At 44.7% G+C, this 22,165-nt stretch overlaps 1 protein-coding gene and 1 long non-coding RNA gene across 11 annotated transcripts in view; one reads left to right on the top strand and one right to left on the bottom strand.

Moving 5' to 3' along the window:
• Positions 1-22,165, top strand: part of PRAG1 (PEAK1 related, kinase-activating pseudokinase 1) — a 70,971-nt gene that overhangs the window by 6,282 nt on the left and 42,524 nt on the right. For 4 of the 8 annotated variants that reach the window (XM_053299484.1, XM_053299480.1, XM_053299481.1 and 1 more), the window contains one exon: positions 15,426-15,827. In XM_053299484.1, the coding sequence (XP_053155459.1) occupies positions 15,513-15,827 (315 nt within the window). In that variant the 5' untranslated portion in view covers positions 15,426-15,512. Of the gene's footprint in view, positions 1-13,449; positions 14,422-15,425; positions 15,828-20,135; positions 20,248-20,300; positions 20,911-22,165 lie in introns of those variants that run through there. The other 4 variants (XM_053299483.1, XM_053299488.1, XM_053299487.1 and 1 more) reach the window with 4 other exon arrangements.
• LOC128346317 (uncharacterized) lies at positions 789-20,643 on the bottom strand. 3 transcript variants are annotated; one of them, XR_008316895.1, is made up of 6 exons: positions 20,285-20,643; positions 18,217-18,309; positions 17,064-17,121; positions 4,650-4,841; positions 3,801-3,999; positions 789-1,433 (listed from the first exon to the last, which is right to left on the bottom strand). It is a non-coding gene; the product is annotated as an uncharacterized LOC128346317 (long non-coding RNA). The 3 variants fall into 3 exon arrangements; XR_008316894.1 differs by having other exon boundaries at positions 3,801-4,841; XR_008316896.1 differs by lacking the exon at positions 18,217-18,309 and having other exon boundaries at positions 3,801-4,841.

Here is a 22,165-nt window from a genome sequence, read left to right as displayed (position 1 = left end):
CTTCCAAGAAGAATGCTCTGGAAGTTTGGTTGGCTAATGTTCCTTAACAGTGGCTGATATTCTGACTAAATTACTTGTCAGAAGCCCTACTGAAACTGAGTGATCAAATTGAGTAATCAGACTATGTTATGCAATAGTACTACTCAGGAATTACTCTGTTGCATAATATAGTCTGAATGTCAGCTCTTAGTTCTGGTGTCCTACCTGAGAAGACCACCTGTTGGCTAGATATTCCTGAGCAGAATGCTTAAGATTCAAGTTCAAGTTCCACAGTGGATCTTGCCGCTTCGCATAAAATCTAGCATGGTCTGCACCTTCTGATTCTTCGTACTACCAGGCATAGGCAAGCACAATCCTCTGTGAAGTTCTCCTGTGCGTGCCTCATTGAAATGAATGGAAGCTATGCAAGACACACACATATGCACTTGTGCAGTTCCCATTAATTTCCATGCAACATATGCCAAAGAGTTTCCTTGAGAATTGCACTTCTTGTGATATTATGCTGAACTTGTGATGTTGATGGATCATTTACTTTACAAACGTCACTAGTTTTGACTGACTTTTAAATATTCAGTCTTTAGGAACTAATGAGTTGTTTGTGGTTGCATTATAGGCTGGTTATGGAAGATGCTCTGTGTGGGAGTTCAGAACCTCCCAAATGATTCAAAAATTCTGTTTTCTGCAGGATGTGAGTTTAATTAAACTGCAGGGACAGAAATGGAGCTAGCGTCTCAATTACATATTACCCACTGCATAATCTATATTTTGAAACAGCATAAATTTACATGTAAAGTATGGGTTTCATTTTATTATCGACTCCAAAATATCCTGATTGTGCAGATTTGGCATATAGATTATTACAGTTAAAATGCAAGATGTGGGCCAAGACAAATAACATTAACACAAGCAGAGGTTGTCAACAATCAGAAATGAATCTCTATGTATAGAAAAGTGGTAATTTTCACTGGGCCTCCATGAGTGGATCATAATATATGATGGAATTAAGAACAATCGGGAAAGTTTGGTTGCTGGGCAAAGGTGATAAAATATTTAATGGTATATAGAAGAAACTAGTGATGAGTGGCTATTAGACTAAATCAGGGGTTCCCAACCTGTGGCACGCAGATGTTGCTGAACTACAACTCCCATCATCCCCAACAGCTGGGGATGATGGGTGTTATAGTTCAGCAACATCTGGAATACCACAGTTTGGGAACCCCTGGCCTAAATAGCTAGATAGAACTTCCATGTACAAAGGCAGTAGGTCTGAGTGTGTCAGATGCTAGGGATAATCTGGATGTGGCTATCATCCTCATGCTCTCTTTGTCAGCTTTCAGAGGCATCTGGCTGGCTGGTGCTGAATGCCGGATCATGATTTCCCCCCAGCAGTGCAATCCTGTTGCATGTTCTTACAATGAGTGAATGCTTCTGTTCTGTATTTGGAAGAAAACAGAAAGATGAATTGCATTAGCTTTTCCGAGGTGAACATCCTTGATTAATTCAGATCATTGGCAACTTCGCCACTGGCTTTCAGAGTGTATGGACATTGTGTAAGGAGGATCCAAAAACATTAAATTGCATGCACTAATGAAATGCATGTTTTAAAATCAATAGGTCTGTATAACAGATGTCGTAAGAGAGCAGACTGGGATAATCTCTGGCTTCTTGATGCTGATTTTAACAAACCTTGAAAAGGAGGGTTGGAATTTAGTGATGGTAGGCAAGATGACCCGGTAATGAAAAGTCAGATAGCCTGAGCTCAATCCTGAGAGCAATAAAGCCTACACAGCTTGGGGCCAGGGTATCTGTCAGACCGCATTCGCCCTTCATTCATCATCTTGAGCCCTGCGTGACTGAGATTCAGTTGGCAGGGGCAAGAGATGGGGCCTTCTCGGTTGTGGCCCCTCTGCTATGGAATGCCCTCCCAAGAATAACTTTGCCACATTCCCTCCCTTAGGGTGTTTTTAAAAACATATATATATCTTAAAACCCATCTGTTTAGAGAGGCTTTAAAAATACGTTAATGATAAATTGATGGACTTTTAATTTTCATTCACTTGCTTTTAACTGAGTTTGTTTTGATTGGTTTTATTCTATGCTGTGTTTTATGTGTTTTGTTGTTTTAAACTTTATGCTACTTTTACTGTTGAGAGCCGCCCCAAGCAGTATTGTACCAGAGGGGTGGGGTATACATATTTTTAATAAATAAATAAAATAAAGAATGGCATAAAAACTAAAATGGGTTCTAAAGATTAGTATTATTGTTAGTCACTTTAGGGTTGGTTTGCACAGTTGTATTTTTTACCTGATGACTGGAACATCAAGTGGTGATTCGCATTGTGTGAATGAGCTTCAACAGATCCAACACCACCCATGGACCTTCCATATCACCTGATGTAAGCTCTAATGCAGTACTTTTAAATGGAGTCAGTTCACTCATTCAGAAGTGAGTAAAGTAATGTGATCCAGTGTGAACCACTATTTGATGGGAAACAGGTCTTGATAAGCGTTTGTTTATGAAGTTTTTGTACCATACTTCTATCAGATATTTAAAGTACTGTACAGTAAATCATGGCATACCAGATCCTAGACATTTACTTGCTGGTGTGTCCTTAAGACCTGGTTGAACCAATAGCAGCTCAGCCCCAAACTCACAGGATGGCCTTAGGAAAAGGGACTTTCTCTTATTTATTATTTATTTAATAAATTTGTATGCCACCCACTGCCAAAGTCTCTAGGCAGTATACAAAATATAACAAACCAAGAATTTAACCGTCAAAACATATAAAAACCAGATTAAAATACCCATAAAAACACACCAACTAGCTTGGCTGAAGAGATGTGTCTTCAGTTTCCTAAAAGCCAACAGGGATGGAGCAGCTCTAAGCTCAGCAGGAAGTACATACTAGGGATGTGCATGGAACCAGTGGCGGGGGGGGAGGTTTGAAGGAGGGGGGGCATACCTTTAAGGGTGGGGGAGGGTGCCCTTACCTCTCTCACCACTTCCCCCCCTCACCACTTTCCCCCCGCTGGCGCTCCGTTTAAAAAGTGTCCATCAGGGCGGCGGTGTACCTCCCTGCCACCACGGTGTCCTCCTCAGCCAGAAGAACCCAGTGCACATGCACGTCATTTGGGTGTGTGAGTGAGCGCGGTGTGTGCACATGCAAGGTACTTCTAGGTACTTCCGGTTGAGGAGGGCACCAGAGTGGCAGGGAGGTACACTGCTGCCCTGATGGACACTTTTTAAATGGAGTGCCGTTGGGGGGTGGGGGAAGTGGCAGGAGGGGTAAGGACACCCTCCACCACCCTTAAAGGTATGCCCACTGCCTTCGAGCCGGCCAAACCACCGGTCATTTGACCCAGTTCGGAGGCCTATAAAGGGCCTCCGAATCGGCATTCCACAGTCCTGGGGAAACTACAGAGAAGGCATGCCTTTGAGTCACCACCAGATGAGCTGGCAGTACCCTCAGACAAACCTCCCTAGAAGATCTTTATAGGCAGCAGGGTTCATAACGAAGAAGGCGTTCTCTTAAATACCGTGGGCCCAAGCTGATAAGGGCTTTATAGGTAATAATTAGCACTTTGTATTTTGCCCGGAAACCTATTGGTAACCAGTGTAGATCTTTTAGAATCGGAGTAATATGGTCTTTAGGGTCATCTTGGAGACCCAATCTGGCAGCAGCATTCTGCACCAATTGCAGCTTCCGGACTATGTGCAAAGGCAGCCCTACGTAGAGTGCATTGCAATCGTCAAGCCTGGTGGTTACCAGCATGTGCACCACTGTCTTAAGGTCACTCACTTCCAGGAAAGGGTGCAGTTGGCAAACCGGTCAAAGCTGATCAAAAGCACTCCTGGTCACGGCCTCCACCTCCTCCTGACCACCGCCTCCTGGCCTCAGCTTCCTCCCCCATCTGTGACACTGGGATAACCCCACTGACCTGCAGCACTGAGTTCTTGCAAAGATTCCTAAGTGAATGTGTGTGAAGCGCTTTGAGCACCTAGAACAAGAAATACATAAAGACCCAAAATGATTAGAATTGCTGTTGGTACGAGCATCTTCCTTGGTCACGCTTTTAACCCAGGGCTGCACAACTCCAATGCCCTAGTGGGGCGGAACCATCCACAACTTGTCATGTGGGGGCTGAGGTCAATTTTTAGCACATAACATTAAAATTTTAAAAAGTATTAGTTACTTGTGGATCTGTTCCTCCTATCAATGGACTCATAGTTTCAACCAAGAATAGTGGCCAGAAAATAGGTCCTGTCCCTGCTCAATCAGTGGGGCCCCTAGAGTGCATGCCAGTCCCAAACAAATGCCAAGTCCTCTCCTCTTCCTAAATTGTTGTTGCTTTCAGGCTGCAGTCCTAGGCATGCTTATATGGGAGTAAACCTCACTGGGTGCACCATGGAACATATTTCTGAGAAAACATGCATTGGATGGCACTATAAGGCAGTTTCCAGCTCCTGTGTTGCTGCAGGAGACCTGGGGGCGAGTAAAATAGTCCTTGTGGGCCAAATCTGGCCCCTGGGCCTTATGTTGTGCAGGCCTGTTTTAAACACTGCTTTCCACCAGCTGGGAGCCAAAAGGTCCCTGCTTCAAATCTTACCTTGCCCATTAGGAACTCACTCATGACTGTTGGCAACTCACCACTTAATATCCACCGCCTTGCATCTGCAGCCACAGGATTTGATTCTACTGGTCTACCTTGCAGGGTCGTGGTTATGAATACAATACTGAAATAATCAATATGAAACTCCTTCGGTACATAGCAAAAACCTTTTATGAGCTCTAGTCGTCTTATCTTGGCAACCAGGTCTTAAGGCTACACCAGCATGTAAACTGTAAATGTAAAAAATAACAATGTAAATGTAAAAATGTAAATGTAATAATAATAATAATAATATAAATAAACGCCTAAGGTTCAGCATGCTGTAGTGGTTTACTGTACGGTACTTTGAATGTTTCATAGAAAGGTGGTACAAAGACATCATGTACACATTGCATAGGTACAGGTATTTATCAGAGCATGAAGCTGTGTTGGCATTGCAGCAACAATATGCTGTTAATTACAGATGGATGCCCTGATGCAGGTGGTTCGGACCAGATCGGACTGATGTAATATGTGATATATATTGTTAGGGAAATGATTGACACTACACAATAGCAATAAATCAGGTTTGTAATAGTAACTTACACATCATCTGTGGGGAGGAAGAATTGCCTCTGGGCAACTAGGCAGGAAAGCTTTTCAAAAGTTGGTTTCCTTTTTCTATTTCGGTCACAATGGCTAGTATGAGGATGAGTGGGCTGGTTCAATGTCTGTGGGCCTGTAATCCTGGATGACTTGTATGCAGGCCTGCAGTAAATCCTATATTATAGGGCTGAGACTCTCCAGTTGTTGGACTCCAGCTCCCATAAAACAAATAAATTGCAACGCATAGCTACTGGGGATATGGCTGTAGCTCAGTGGTAGAGCATGCAGAAAGTCCACAGGTTCAATCCCTGGTGGCATCTCCAGGGCGCTTTCCAGATTACAGCCTGCAACGGGGTCACGGCAGATCTCTGAAGGGTCTTCCACACTTCCTGTGTTGTGACACCGCAGTCCCTATGCTGACAGCAGGGTGCCGTTCACATTTCCGATGCCTTGTTTCGGATTTAACCACTGCACTATAGTGCTGTGACGTTGTGTGTCCAGCGTAAAAAGGTTGCTGTGTTTTCGGGTTGTTAGTTTCCGCGAGACTGCTCCCCCTGCTCTTTACGTTTCAAATGCAATTTGCTGAGCCACTAAACTGGAAAGCGCCCAGATAGGACAGGGAAAGACTCCTGTCTGAAACCTTGGACAGCCACTGCCAGTCAGAGTAGACAGTGCTGAGCTAGAGGGACCAATGGTCTGACTTGGTATAAGGCAGCTTCCTGTGGGATGATGGGAGTTGTAGTCCAACAATATCTGGAGTGTCTCGGGTTAGTCACCTCTGCTATACTGAATGGATTTTTAAAAACAGAGCAGAGAAGTAGATTTGGAGGGTGAATTTTCTTCAAAGGGAAGCGTTTCTAATGGAGCCCTGGGTGGAAAGTCAGTTGTAGCTTTCAGTGGTTCAGAAAGGCCTAACCTTAGTTCTTAAGAGTGAGTTGGTGTCTCAGAACCTGATGGATTGATTCAATTCATTCATTCATTCTATTTCTATACCGCCCTTCCAAAAATGGCTCAGGGCGGTTTATTTTTTATATTAATAATAACATAAATATAATATTTTATTAATATAATTATAACAATATTATTTGTTTGGGAATTTTTTTGATCTTTCAGATATTCAAAAGTACATACAATATTATTTTCGAATATGGCCAAACTTGCCTAAGTAATCACTGTGGTTTCTTCAGCTGAATTAGCCCACCTTCCCTCTGCCTTCACAATGCATGCAAATCCAGATCATATACTAATTTAGTCATTAGTTTCCCTCTCCCCCATGCTTCGGTAGGCTTTCTGCCTCTCAAAAAAACTATTTTTGTGCAATTTAAAGTTCATTCATCTCCTTATTTAAAACACAGATATACATACTTTAAAAAAAAAAGTTGTAAAATTCCTCCGCAGGTGGGGTGATTATGTACTTTTGTGACACTGTAAGTGTCTACCATTCAATTAGCATTGTGGTGCAGTGAAGTTCTACTGCATACATACAGAATTGGCTTTGCAGCGTTCAGTTTCCTTGAGAAGATTGTATGTTTGGACAAACCGCAGTGGGAAATTCTGCTATGGGCCTGCCACTCCCCTAATGTATGTTTGTACACACACAATAATATTAAGGGGAAATCTGTGTATTCCGTACAGCAGAGATCCTGGGAGACAGACATGGGGTGTGTGGTTGGCAATCACTTATGCTCTGTTCTTTGAAGAGTGGTCTAAAATTCTTAAACGATTTGCAAGTAGAAATTGGAGACCGCAGGCTTTAGAACACTTATTCCAGAATAATGGTGGTAACAAGTGAAATTTAATTCCAAATAGATAATCCATCTATCTCCTTATTTTACAGTGGATTAGCTCAGTTGGAAAATAAATTGATTACCTTTTTTGCCCCTTCTTTTTTACTCTTTCTTTGTGCAGTAGTGTCAGTACATTATTTTTCTTATTAATCATCATGTGATTTTATTATTAGCAGTGTGGCTAGTTTTTTAAATGAGGGCAATTAACATTTTCCATTATAATCCTTTTGTCTGCTTTTTGATCCAATTATTAGTATAAAAAGAGAATTTTGACCCTGCTGAGGCCACAGACTGTCAAAAATGTAAAATAATTAACTGCTAGACTGTGGACCAAGAGCTTAATATTGGGGGGGGGGGAAACTGAAGGGAGCAAAAGCAAACAAAGAATATTTTAGAGAGCTTTGTAAAATATAACTGTGGCACTATACCACCCCCTTCTTAATTAAAATTGTAGCTTTCCCCTTATTTACTATGTTTGGAATGCATCCAAAATAAGCTAAATTAGAAATTTAGAAGTAAAAAGGAGAATTTCCCACATATATAACCTAAATCAAACAGTGATTTCTTGAACTGAGAATGATGAGAAAGAGAAAATGTTCTCCGACTGCTCTATGTGTTGCCTAGATCCAGTATTTCTATGCTTAAGAAACTAAAGCAAAAATTAACTTTTCATTTATACTATATCACATTTATTTTCTTGTAATATAACTTATACTGCACTCTTGCTTCTTGTTGGGATGGCCCAAAGCAGATTTAAATAAGGTTTCCTGCTTTGTCATTCACATTATTTCCTGAACGAGCATGAATAGTAATAGGTTGCTGTAACAATAGTGTTGCAGCTATAAAAGCCTTTATACTGCCCAGAACGATAAAGTAAAGCCTTTGAACCAGCAGCCCATACTACAAAATTATGTGCTTGGAAACCATGGGTAATTCATTAATGGATTTCTCTTTATACACACGCAAGAATGCTAAATAAGATCACTTTGGGAGTTAGCCCCATTGAATATAGTAGGATTTACTTTGGAGTAAACATTCATAGGTTTGCACTGCACATTGCACAGAAACAAGTAGTGGATAGGCCCCACATATCCCACAATGCATTGCACAACGAGCATGGTGCATTGAGGGAATCATGCGGGGGTCAGGCACACTAGGCACTTGACTCTGCGCATGCTCAGGCTACAGGCAGCCCAAGCACCCACATGATCCTGGGGCTGGGGTTAAGGATGTGTTCGTACCCTTAACCCTGGCTAAAGGCCAGGGTTAAAAGCAGGATTAGGCAGGCTGGCAATGCCGGCATCAGCCACGATCTGAGTGCTGCAAATGAGCAGCCTAGCCCAGACTGGGCTGCCTAACCTGGACTAGGTGCTCGTGTGAATAGACTTAGGGTGTCGGACTGCAAATTGGGAGATCTGGGTTCTAATCTTTGCTTGCCATAAGCGTCACTAGGTGACTTTGGATCAGTTGCTATCTCTCAGTCTAATCTGCTTCATAGGATTGCTGTGCTGATAAGATGATGATGATGATGATGATGATGATTTTATTTTACATTTTTCTATCCCGCTCTTCCTCCAAGGAGCCCAGAGCGGTTGTACTACATACTTAGGTTTCTCCTCACAACAACCCTGTGAAATAGATTAGGCTGAGAGAGAAGTGACTGGCCCAGAGTCACCCAGCTAGTATCATGGCTGAATGGGGATTAGATGGTGGTGGGGAAGATTATCTTGAGTTCCTCTGAAGAATGGCCACAAAAAGATGTAAGAAGATAGAGGATGGGTTCAGATGTCAGGCAGAACATAGGTTGCAGCCAGGCTCAGTGCAACCTCCTGGGAGTGTTTGCTCCTCCTTCCCATCCCTGCACGAGAGTCCTATTTCCTTTCTTAGTTAGGATAGGACTGCCCTCAGCCCCGGGAGCATGTGCTTCCTCCTCCCATCCTCACAGGAGTGCCCACTTCCTTTCTAGGTTAGAATAAGCTGAGATTGTTGGGTTTGGACGTTGTGACCAATCTCAGGAGGTTGCCATCATTTTGGCAGCTGAGGTTCTGCACAACGTCTGGACCTGCCCCAAGTACCCAAACCAAGACTAGTAGTCACTGGTTAGTACAGGGCTTGTTTATGAGATCGAAAGCAAATGCCTAGATGCTTGGTTGACAGAATCTTCTTTATATATAAAAGCCTTAGGAGGTATGTAGCAAATCCTGTGGTACGTGACACACCTCGCGAGACACACCTCGCGAGACACCTCTGGGGAGAGAGAGAGAGAAGGCATGCACGGAGGTGGCGACTGAGGAGCAGATGGAGGAGCAGCTGCTGCCAAGGAGGAGCAGGAGGGCTGAAGAAAGAGCAGCAACATCGCTCCCTTCCTCCTTCAGCTCACTCAGCCGCAGCTCACCCCCTCAGCTCCAACCGCCGGCCTCTGACACCTTGCCGAGTCTCCTCACAAGGAGGACAGCTGAGCCAGGGCTTCCCATCCAGCCTGCACGGGTGGCCCTCGGTACTCTCCCGCCCCAGCTTGGCTACCCTCCTTGTGAGGAGACTCAGCAGGGCGGGCAGGGTGTCAGAGGCCGGGGTGGTTGGAGCTGAGGGAGGGAGCGGTGGTTGGCTGAGCTGAGAGAGTGGGGGAGTGAAGGGGAGGGGTGGCTGTCAGAGGGGTGGTGGAGGGGAGGGGTGGCTGAGAGTGGAGGAGAGGGGGTGGTTGCGTGAAGGGTGGCTGAAAGTGGTGGGGAGGAGAGGGGTGGCTGAGAGTGGGGGAATGGAGTGGAGGGGATGGGGCGGCAGCGAGTGGGGTGGCTGAAAGTGGTGGAGAGGAAGAGAGAGGGGCTGCGAGTGGGGTGGCTGAAAGTGGGAGCGTGGAGATGGTGTGGGAGAGGGGAGGAGAGGGGTGACTGTGAATGAGGTGGTAGAGAGTGGGGGAGGGGAGGCTGGCTGATAGGGGAGTGGCTTGAGAGTGGGGGAGGGGAGTGGTGGGGGTGGCTGCAAGTGGGGTGGCTGACACTGAGCAATAAAGCAGGGGCTGTGGTGAGACTTTAAGGAGAGTGAGCAAATGTTCTGCGCAGGGCCAGCTAGTTCTACATATTTGTCTGTGTAGATAATACTGAGCTAGATAGACCTATGGTCAGACTCAGTATATGGCAGCTTCCTATATTCCTATGTAATTTGCCAAAATAATACATGATATATTGTGTTACATAGGTTACACTGTTTCCCCCGCCCTGTGGATATTTAATATATCCTGGAGTTGTTAAAAAAATCTAGCTAACTTTTTAAAAATCCAAATTTAATTTTTAAAAAAGATTTTATTTTTCCTGCATCCTATGTTAAATGGTCGTGAATGTCTGGGAATAAGTTCTGGCCAGATGAAGGGTGCTGGTGGATGTGGAGTGTGTACATGCATATATCATGCTCATAACTGATTTTTCTGATGGTTGCTGGGTGTTTTAACCCATTGGTAAACTGGCTTTCTTTAGTGGCAGTAACGCTTATGTGTATCAAGTTCTTGCTTGATTCATTCGAGAGCTATTTCTTCAGTCACCCCACCCATTCCTGCATGCTCTTTTCTTTTCCACTATATTTATAAAGGCAGCATGAGCAGTTCCCAGAATGAAATATTTTGTATTGGGGGTGGAGAACCGGGAGATATGAAACTTATCTCCAAATTGACAATAGGCCTTGTATGTTCCAGATACTCATTGTTGAAGGTCATAGTTGTGGAGTTTTATTTTAAAATAATCTAAATGCTTTGAGCACATTTCCATTGAAGTTAAGCACTTAGAGGTCCCATTTATTTGAATAGAAAAGTTAAGCCCATACTCAAATCTTTCCCATTGAAAAACAGGCCCTATTCCAATGACCCTACAGTGAGTTAAGACAGTGGGTGGAGACAGGAGGAGGAGGAGGGACAGACAAGGATAACCCACAACAAAGAGAAGGTAGGAATGGGAGTTATGCATACTTAGACCAGGCTGTAACACATATTCTTTGGATCTAGGAGCCAGTCCAAAAATTCACAATGAACAGTGGACACTGGACAAAATTACTAGACTTAGTGATGGACATTGTAGCAGGGGGGGAGTTAGTAAATGGGCTTTTCTCTATTCCATTTACAAGTAACCAATTTGGAACAGAAGCACAGCTGCCTGGGGCAAATAAAGATTTTATTAAGTAACTCTGCCTCTGAATCTCCTAGTCAGGAGTACTAGTGTTAGCACATTCCATATGAAGAAAGGTTGAGGGCGGGGGACACATACACACACCTCTCTTCATGCTTTTTTAACAACATAAGAATTTATATAGGAACATAGGAAGCTGCCATATACTGAGTCAGACCATAGGTCCATCTTGCTCAGTATTGTCTTCCCAGACTGGCAGCGGCTTCTCCAAGGTTGCAGGCAGGAATCAGCCCTATCTTGGAGAAGTTCGAAACTACATGTCATATTTAGATAAATATGTATCGTGTATATAAAAGGGTTGTTCTCATGACCTTAGCTGTGGGGCTGGGGAGAAGGGAGGTGCTTACTTGCCTTCCGCCCCCGCAAGCAGCTGCCCTCTCAGACTCTGCTGTGCTGTCCGTCTACATGGTCAGTGTGGCAACAAAGTCCCAAGCAGAGTCCCGCATCCCAGAGTGCACTGCAGGAGCCGTGGAGGGGCTGCTCTCTCAGTAAAGCTGCTTCTCCACTCTGCACAGCCACTCCCACCCCGCCCACCCCTTTGCAGCCTAAAATGGCGGTGGGCTTTGGGGGCGACAGCAGAGCCAAGGTAGAGCAAACTGTCAGTTCGTTCAAGCTCAGGAAACAGCTGGGTAGAGACGTCAGGCTCTGCAGGTTGGGAACATGACTCAAGTTGTGAGAAAAGCCTCATAGTTCTATAAATATATATCATATTTAAGCCTCCCTCCCTCAGAAAGCTTTAAAAAACACCACCACCCTGGGAAAGGTTAGGGGAAAGCATCTTCTATCCATGGGGGAAAGTGTTCACATGTCTGACTCAGCTTCAGCAAAAGAATTATTGCATCTTAGTTAAGAAATCTCCCTCCTTTTTCCTTCCTGCTTATCCCTCCTTCCGGACAACTGTTGCCATTACTGCCATTGCAGCTCTTGCTGTTCCAGCTTCACACACCTTACCACCCAACAGTGCCTTTCCTGGCTGGAAACAAACCAGCCCACCAGGGAACTGTGTTGCTGGGAAGATGGCGGTAGCAGGACACAGTCCTGTGAGCAGACGGCAGTGGTGCCTGCACCAGTGTCTGTGTGCAGAAGGAGTTTTGTTCTGGGCGGCAGTATCAAGGCTGTGCGTGCACACATGCGTTTGGAGTGGGGCCTTCCTGATTCAACCTGAGCGGGATCTGAAATTTACTGAGTGGACATCAAAAAGCTTGTCAGCGCATGCACATGCGCACGCCTTAGAGGGAACACTGGCCTGTACCCATGGGTCATGGTGTGCAACCTGGAGTAGCAGCAATGATAATTGCCAGAGCACACCGCAGAGGCAGGAAAGAAAGGGGCAGAAGCCATTTCCGAGTGTGGAAAGAACACACAGCTCCAGTGGCGGAGTCAGCCGAACGGCGGCCTGTGTCCCACCCTGCCCGGTGGCCCGCCAGTGATGCCCTGTGATTGTGACATCACATGCATGTGGGCATTCCTGGGCTCTGGAGGGCCTCAAGCAAGCTTTCCTCCTCTCATTTCAGGCAGCGTTTGCTGCCTGACAGCGTTTATTTCCCTTTCCCTCCTTCGCTGGGGAGGAAGGGAAATAAATGCATGCAGGCAGCAAGCACTGCCTGGAAATGAGAGGGGAGCTTCTGGCAATTGGGCCACGCCTCCATTGCATGGGCCACGCCGCCACTGCATCACGTGCAGTGGAGGCTCCAGCAGCCCTTTTCATTGGCTGCCTGGGTTCTTTGAACCTGTTCGCTCATTGGTGGCTCCACCCCTGTGCAGCTCAGAACTTGCTCCTCTCCATGCAGCAGCCAAAAGGGGATGATGGGAGTTGTTGTTCAACCACATCTGGGGACCAAGGATGATAACATCTGGTCCAGAGGAAAGGAGCAAGTTTTATCTCCGCTTAACTGTGTTCCGATTTAGAGAACTTCAGGGACTCTGATAGCACCGGGGTGGGGGTGGGGAATACTGAGTGGAGAGACACAGAAAGGACAGAGGTCATTTCTGGTATTGATTTTAATAGGGTTAACGTTCATGTCAGCATGCTTAGGATTTCAGCCTTATATTTACTTCTAGTCTGTGATTCAGCAACAGGTCCAGCAGTGGTGGTTGGATGGGGAGCCAAAGCCCCTTGCATCCCTCCGGCACCACATGATTATCAAGGCTACTCCTGTCTGCATAGCCCTATCCTAGGTTCTGTGTCCTGTCACACTAGAGGAGGGCTGCACAACTTTGGCCCTCCTGTAGATGTTGGTCTACAATTCCCATCATCCCTGACTATTGGCCATGGTGTCTGGGGATTATGGGAGTTGTAGTCCCAAAAACATCTGGAGGGCCAAAGTTGTGCAGGAGTAAGATGAAATGTTGGTAACTCGTTACACACACACACACACACACACACACACACACACACACACACACACACCCTTAACTATGTGCTTAGCTCCCCCACCCCTTGATTTCAATAGGCCCTAAAAGGATGGATTGCACCATGTGTCTTTTATAAATGTCCTGAAAAAGCATTGTGAACAGTGAACCTTTCTAATTAGGGCATAGTCTCTAGTTCAGCCCGTGGTGGCCAATTTGAAGGTCTTTAGTGTTGCAGACTCTCAACTCACATCACTCCCAGACACATTTTGACTGGAGACTATGAGAGCTGTAGTCCCCAGTGACAGCTGGAGAGCCTCAGACTGGCCACCCCTGAAATAGTTTCTCAGACTGTCAATTGGGATGTCTGTGGTGGGGTTATTACTTGAGATACCTGAGAGTGCTCGAATTCTGTGGCTTGATTTGCTGCTGCATCAAGGAGAGGAGAGCTGGTCTTGTGGTAGCAAGCATGACTTGTCCCCATAGCTAAGCAGGGTCTGCCCTGGTTGCATCTGAATGGGAGACTTGATGTGTGAGCACTGCAAGGTATTCCCCTCAGGGGATGAAGCTGCTCTGGGAAGAGCAGAAGGTTCCAAGTTCCCTCCCTGGCTTCTCCAAGGTAGGGCTGAGAGAGATTCCTGCCTGCAACCTTGGAGAAGCTGCTGCCAGTCTGTGAAGACAATACTGAGCTAGATAGACCAATGGTCTGACTCAGTATATGGGAGTTTCCTATGTTCCTATGTTTCTAAGACAAATAGCAGCTGTAGCGTCCTTTTTCTCCTTTCCTTTGAAACCTTGAGTAGGAACTCTGCAAGCAGCTTCTAGAAGAAGGAATTTCTTCACTTCTGTCCTTCGGGTCAGTGCCTAGATCAGCCAGGTTGCAAGAGAGTGAAGTTGACAGGAGCAATGAAGAGGTGGGCAGCACTCATACTAGGATCATCTTTAATATCTGATCACCTTGATCTGTAGATTCTCTTATGCAACAGCAGGGTGCACATTGATGTACAGAAAGAATTTCCATGCACTCAGGCAGTGGTCCCTCTAATTTTTTTCATCTCTGTGCAGAATGAGTTTTGTTCTGGGCGGCAGTATCTAGGCACTGTGTGTGCACCTGCATTCAGAGTGGAACCTTCCTAATTCAACCTGAGCGGGATCTTAAAGTAACTAAGCGGACATCAGAAAAAAGTGTGAGCACGCACATGTGCACACGCCTTAGAGGGAACAGTGCACTCAGGGCACCTCCATGCTTTATGTGCTTATGGCTAGAGATGTGCATGAGCTGTTAGGGTAGGGAGCACTTCTCTTTCTGGCAGTGGCGCTGACCTAGCAACGGCCGTGTGGGACTGTGGCACATGCGCGCCGGCCATGTGCATGCCAATGCTGCATGGAGGCTGCAGGGATCAGCGCCACAGCCCCACCCAGCTGGTGCTAGGATGCGCGTCACTGGCAGAAAAGCAGCAGGGCAAAGACAAGCAGGGAAGGAGCTCCTTACCTGCCTTTTAAGGGAACCACTCCCCGCCCCATCGAATGCCAGGCCCCAAACTGGTTCGGCGCTTCCCAGAGGAGGCGCCAAACCAGCTCGTGCACATCCCTACTTATGGGTTTCCTACAGCAAACACAGACTGTGAATGAAAGAGATGCATCCTTGGTACGTGCTCATGACTGTTTAAGAACTCTCGTTATTTGTTGTTTACATATTTCATATGCTTGCAGTGGGAATACGTAGCTCAGCACTGTCCCATTTGCAGCAGACATGACTGTAAGTGGCATTGCTCTTCCCTTGTGGTTGGCTAAGAACTGAAGGGGTCCCATTTGGAGAAGGGCTGGAATTCACAAAGTCTGAAAGCTGTGCCTAGTGTGAAGTACACCTTCAGGTCCATCCTCGTGTCTACAATTAATAGCAGTTCTGTCTTTCCAGATAGCTCAGTTACAGGACAAGCCCGATTGGTAAGACCAGTGACAAAGAAGAGGGGCGCAAAATGAGCAGCGACGCTCAATTCGCAAGATGCAGAGGGCAGTGGAAGTGAAGCGAGAGGGCTTGAAAATGTCTGCGTGCAGTGACTTTGTGGAACACATCTGGAAGCCTGGCTCCTGCAAGAACTGCTTCTGCCCCAGAAACTTCCACCACCTGCAGACGCAGGCCCTTGACCTGGGAGGCAGCAGTGGGCTTGGAGCCAAAGCTGACAATACACCCCTGGAGGATGACGGCGTAATTTCCTTGCCTTACTCAAAGCCAACGATTGCTGTGAAGCCAACAATGATAAACTCGGATGCTTCTGATTTGTGGGCGGATGGGAACCTGAGTGCAGAAACCCCACAGGTAATGATTAACAAAGGGTGTGGTATATTTTACAAGATTTCTTCTGTTGTAACATTTGCATTTCCCTTGGAGCAGTCCTGCTGTTCATTACAGTAAGACTCCTGTAAATGTGTTTCTCTTCATTTTGTGAATAAGAACCTAAGAACAGCCCTGCTGGATCACGCCCAAGACCCATCTAGTCCAGCATCCTGTTTCACACAGTGGCCCACCAGATGCTGCTGGGAGCCTACAGGCAGGAGCTGAGGGGTTGCCCTCTCTCCTGCTGTCACTCCCCTGCAAATACTCAGAGGCATCCTGCCTTTTGAGGCTGGAGGTGGCCTATAGCCCTCCAACTAGTAGCCGATGATAGACCTCTCCTCCATGCAGTTATCCAAACCCCTTTTAAAGAAATCCACGTTATTGGCTGTCACTGCATCTTGTGGCAGAGAATTCCACAAGTTGATTATGCGTTTTGTGAAAAAATACTTCTGTTTGTTGGTCCTAGATTTCCTGGCAATCAATTTCATGGGATGACCCCTGGTTCTAGTGTTAAGTGAGAGGGAGAAGAATTTCTCTCTATCCACTTTCTCCACACCATGCATGATTTAATAGACCTCTATCATGTCTCCCCGCAGTCGACTTTTTTCTAAACTAAATAGCCCCAGGTGTTGTAGCCTTGCCTCATAAGAAAGGTGCTCTAGGCCCCTGATCATCTTGGTTGCTTTCTTCTGCACCTTTTCCAGTTCTACAATGTCCTTTTTTAGATGTGGTGACCAGACTTGTACACGGTATTCCAGGTGTAGCCGCACTGTAGTTTTGTATAAGGGCATTATAATATTAGCAGTTTTCTTTTGAGTCCCCTTCCTAATGATCCCTAGCATGGAATTGGCCTTTTTCACAGCTGCTGCACATTGAATGCCTGGCATTCTCCTGCTTATTGGTGACACTGGAAACAGTCGCACAATTTCAAGACATGTTCCTAGGCATTCATGGTGGGCAAAACCCTGCTGATTTCAAATAAATCTCTGCCTGTTTAGAAGAAATGGAAAGGTTTCCAAATCCTTACTCTATTGCTACATCATCTGCAGCATTCCCAGTCCAGGTGGCCACTGTGCCTACCCCCGGCAATTGCTAAGTTAATAACTTAAAGCAAATGTTGTTGTTGTTTAACCACACCCTAAAGGCTTCTCTATATATTTCTCATCCATCTATCTATCAGTAGATCCATTATGACTGACAATTGTAGCAGGTAAATACCTTACTAGGACTGTGTGTGATCGGGTCACTTGTTTTAATGTCAGTATGCGAGGTGAAACTAAAAGGCAAGAAAAGATGGAGATTGATTATTACATTTCTATACCTCTTCATTACAAAACCAAACAAAATACAATCATTTTAAAAATCAAATTTAAAACCATATAAAATCTAAACAATTCAAACACAGTTTAAAACAGATAAAACGATGGAAACAATTAAAAACCTCTGGAAGGCCAGACCAAAAGCAGTTTTAAGGGCTCTCCTAAAGGCTGTGCAGAGTGCATTCCACAACTCAGGACCAGCTACAGAGAGAGCCCAGTCCCGAGTGGCCACCTTATGCACCAGTGGCAGCTGGAGACCGACCTCTCCAGATGACCTCAACATGTGGTGGGGATCATACAGAAAAAGGTGTTCTATAAGGTAACCTGAACCTAAGCCATTCAGGGCTTTAAAGGTAATAACCAACACTTTGTATTTTGCCCAGAAATATATTGGCAGCAAGTGCAGCTGTTTAAGTACAGACATAATATGGTCCCTCCGGGTTACCCCAGAGACCAATCTGGCTGCCACATTTTGAACTAACTCATTTGTAAACTACGTACAAAGGCAGCCCCACATAGAGCGCATTGCAGTAGTCAAGCCTGGAGGTTACCGGCTGGTGCACCACTGTTTTGAGATTGTTCTCTTCAAGCAGCTGTCGAATTAGCCAAAGCTGTGGCTCCAGGTCACAGTCTCCACCTGAGATACCAGGGTGAGGCCTGGATCCAAGAGTACTCCCAAGCTGCGTATCTGTTCCTTCTGGGGGAGGGTAACCCCGTCCATAACAGGAAGATCTATCCCATCCCTCAAATTCCAATCCCAGACAATGAGTACTTCCGTCTTGTTTGGATTCAGCTTCAATTTGTTATCCCTCATCCAGCCCTTTACTGCCTACGTTTAGGGAATGAATATCATTACCTGCTGATAAGGAGAAATAGATTTGCGTGTCGTCAGCATACTGATAACACCCTGCACCAAATCACCTGATGACCTCACCCAGCGGTTTCATGTAGATATTAAAAAGCATTGGTGACAGGGAGCCCTGAGGGACTCCCATATAATAGCTCCTGTTTGGAAGAGCAACTTTCACCAAGTGCCACCATATGGAATCTACCTGAGATATAGCAGCGGAACCAATGCAAAGCAGTGCTTCCAGTCCTCAAGTCCCCTAGGCGATCCAGAAGGATACCATGGTCAATGGTAAAATCTGCCAAGAGATCCAAAAGAACGAGTAGAGTCACACTCCCTCTGTCGATTCCCCAGTAGAGGTCATCCATTAGGCAGACCAAGGCCATCTCAACCCCATAGCCAGCTCTAAAGCCAGTTTGAAATGGGTCTAGATAATCCATTTCCTCCAAAACCACTTGGAGTTGATTAGCTACCACTTTCTATCACCTTGCCCAACCATGGGAGATTGGAGGCAGGCCTATAACTATCCATCATCCAAAGTAGGCTTCTTTAAGAAGTAGTCTAACCATTGCCTCCTTCAAACAAGGAGGCATTCTGCCCTCCCTCAACGATGCATTAATGATGTCAATTAGGCTGCCTCCAACATTTCCCTACAAGATGAAAGCAGCCAAGTTGGGCAAGGATCCAAAGAACAAGTGGTAGGCCACAGCTTGTCCACATCCTTGGGATTGAAACTGATCCAGTCTAATACTGCAAGAGGAATTGCTAGACACCCGCTTAATAGGCTCTGCAGAAATAGTTGAATCCAAGTCAGTCTGGATACAAGAGATTTTATATGAAAATAATCCATTTAAAGCATTATTGTTATTGTTATATTTATATGCCGCTCTTCCTCCAAGGAGCCCAGAGCGGTGTACTACATACTTAAGTTTCTCTTTCACAACAACCCTGTGAAGTAGGCTAGGCTGAGAGAGAAGTGACTGGCCCAGAGTCACCCAGCTAGTCTCATGGCTGAATGGGGATTTGAACTCGGGTCTCCCCGGTCCTAGTCCAGCACTCTAACCACTACACCACGCTGGCTCTCACAGCAGAATATAGTCACGGGGCAGATTTAAAACAGAAGGAGCATGAGTTAAACTCCTCAAAACCCAGGATAACCCTGGACAGTGACATGACAGTGAGGGTAAGGAACTGCAAGAGGGTGCTCCTCAGATCTGCTGGCAAGGAGTTGTTCCTTGCAACGTGCATGCAGACATTGCATAGAACTTGATATCCCATAAGTAGGCCTGGGAGTGGCGTACTAGTCAGTGTCACCACTTGCCATATGCTGGGTTAGAAAAATCGGTGCAAACATCCCTTACGATGCAAAGGAGGCTACAGTTGGTGGCAAGAAAGATTTCAAAGCGAGGTGCATAATCCCTCGACCCAGCTCCAATACATTGTGCTAGTTTTCTCAAAACTCCTTTTTTCACTTTACGTGTAGTTTCCTGGGTGTATTGCAGGATCAGGAACATCCAATTTAACTTTCGGTGTTTGCATTAGGCAAAATTTGAAGGCAACTCTAATGTTTTAGATAAGACTATTTAAGTACAGAAAATACCAGAACTAGCAATTTATTTCATTTGCTAAGTTGAGAGTACTAGTGTCACTAATTTCGGTCAGTTACTAATGAGCAGAATTTAATCGGAATCAGTTAAAACAGAGTTTGGTGTCTTGTGAAACTTCATCTACATGTGTAACTGAATGGCTTTTCAGGCAGTCAGTGAATTAATCATATTGGATAGTGTGGAGTAGAGAGGGGGGAAATGGTTTTGTGCTGCCTAAGGGCTTCTTCTAGAATCCAAGAGATTTCTTTCTCCCATTCATTTTTAAAAGCAATTCTCTGGCCCTTTTTGTTGTAGAGAGAATGGGAAACTGTGACAGCCGTCTGCCCCAAAGCCACAAAAAACTGAAAGAGAAAAAGGAGATATATACAGGGCTCTCCATATATTATGCTTTCAGATATCATGATTTTGAAATCTCTTCGATGTTTGTGGAAGCGTGGCCTGTGATTTTGCACTTCTAGGATGAGTAGCTCAGGCAGGGAGTTGTCACGCTTTTCAGCATACATGAAATTCCCCACCCCCACCCCAAAAGTAAGCACGGCCATTTTCTCTGCTCAGTTTGAATCAAGGAATTAGAGCTGTAAGTTTTGATCCAGCAGATTAATCAATGGACATTTTTAGTTGATTAACTGGTGAGGGCCAATAGGAATTGGTGGGGGTTTGACTTACTTCTCACAGCTATTGCGTCCTGATGTGATGGTATAATAAGGCAGAGTTTCCCAAGCTATTTTTTTTGACTGAGGCACACTTTAAACAAAAGAAAGAAAGAAAATTGACATTGCCTTCCCTAGCCCCACCCCCAGTAGCAACAACAACAACTATTTATAATATACCGCTGTTCAGCAAAAGTTTCCAAATCTGTTTACACAGAGAAATAATAAATAAATAAGATGGCTCCCTGTCCCCAAAGGGCTCACAATCTAAAAAGAAACACAAGATAGACACCAGCAACAGTCACTGGAGGTACTGTGCTGAGGGTGGATAGGGCCAATTACTCTCCCCCTGCTAAATAAAGAGAGCCACCATGTTAAAAAGGTGCCTCTTTGCCCAGTTAGCAGGGGACAATACAGATACATACACACACCTCTTTTGTTTTTGTTTTTTGTTTTTTGCTTTGAGTGGCTGTGGAATTTTTATTTGGTTGTTATGTACTGGGAGGTACGGGGCACTCCTGGTGAATTATTACAGGGTGACTCACTTGGAAAGGCCAGGAAATTCCCTTATTTTGGCGCAGACTCAGTCAGTGTGGCACACCACCTTTATTTCCTTGAAATGACGCCAATATTGAGATTTTGGTAATAATTCAATTAAATGTAATTGATCACTTAAAAGGCAGACAATTCGTGAACAAAATCTCTCAATCAGTTGACAGGCCTTCTTCAACTGTAATATATACCCCAACATTTTGCACGTTTAATCTCACACATTGCCTGAATGGCCTTGCTGCAGTGCTGTATGTCTACCGGCTGTAGCCTAGTGTCAATCAAGTCTGGATTTTATGCAAAATATGTTAATTATGCGTTAATGAAATATGAAGTCGGTTAGATAAATATGCAAATTAGTTGCTGTCTTTTCACGGCTGACAGGTTTTTCACATTGCCTCTAGTGTTCAGCCACTGAATGTTATGACGGCACACTATGTGACAATAAAGGGAGGAGATAGCGTCAAATATCAAAGAATTAATTCCCTTCTGAATTTAAATGTAGTAAACAATAATTTAAATTAGTAAATGATTTTAAATGTAGTAAATAATATAAGAAAAATAGGAATAATAGTACGGTAGGTAATATAACATATTCAAACCATAGCTAATGTTTCTTGTCTAACATTTCTGTTTGGTCTGACCTAATTCTGGAACAAAAGGAAAAGGTACCATTGCTCCGAAAGAGAGTCTTCTCCTGCATACTTCATTCTGTCTCAAAGATGCTTAAAATAATCAACTTGTTCATAAGCCAAGTATGCCAATGTTTCTGGCCTCATTATTCTCTCTAGCCATTTTCTGTTTAGCCAGTAATTTCCAAGTGGCAATGAATACATTTCCCACCGAGGTGCTCTGTTTTACTCATTGAAATACTTGCACAAAGAAAATAAACTGTCCCATCAGTCTAACAAACTGATTCTCTTCATCTTTCTAGAGAATGGAACTTTAGAGTTAATGGAACTTGCTCCCAACTAAGTGTGAGCAGGATTATAATGTTGTTTTGGATGCAAAAGTTGTAAACATGGATGAATGTGTTCATTAACAGTGGATGTCTCCTTTGTTGTCAGCGGTGAGAGCGAAATGACCAATTACTGATCAATTATTATATTTTCAAGGCACAGTCAATAATTGCTGTAATTCATAGGAAGATGGCCACTATTCTTCTTTAACTTTTTTCTGAGGCATAGGTTTTCCTTAATGGGAACTATTTATGTTGAGGCTAGGCTTCTGAATGTTGTTATTTGCTTCTGAATAAACCATATGCCCCTTTACAGAGAATGACACCCACGCCCTTGTAATGCTCATAACAGATGAGAGCAGTGATAAGGATACTCCATTTTATAACATA

The sequence above is a fragment of the Hemicordylus capensis genome, chromosome 2 (genome assembly GCF_027244095.1).
Source record: "Hemicordylus capensis ecotype Gifberg chromosome 2, rHemCap1.1.pri, whole genome shotgun sequence".
NCBI lineage: Eukaryota > Metazoa > Chordata > Lepidosauria > Squamata > Cordylidae > Hemicordylus > Hemicordylus capensis.
This window is presented reverse-complemented; position numbering and strand designations above follow the sequence as displayed.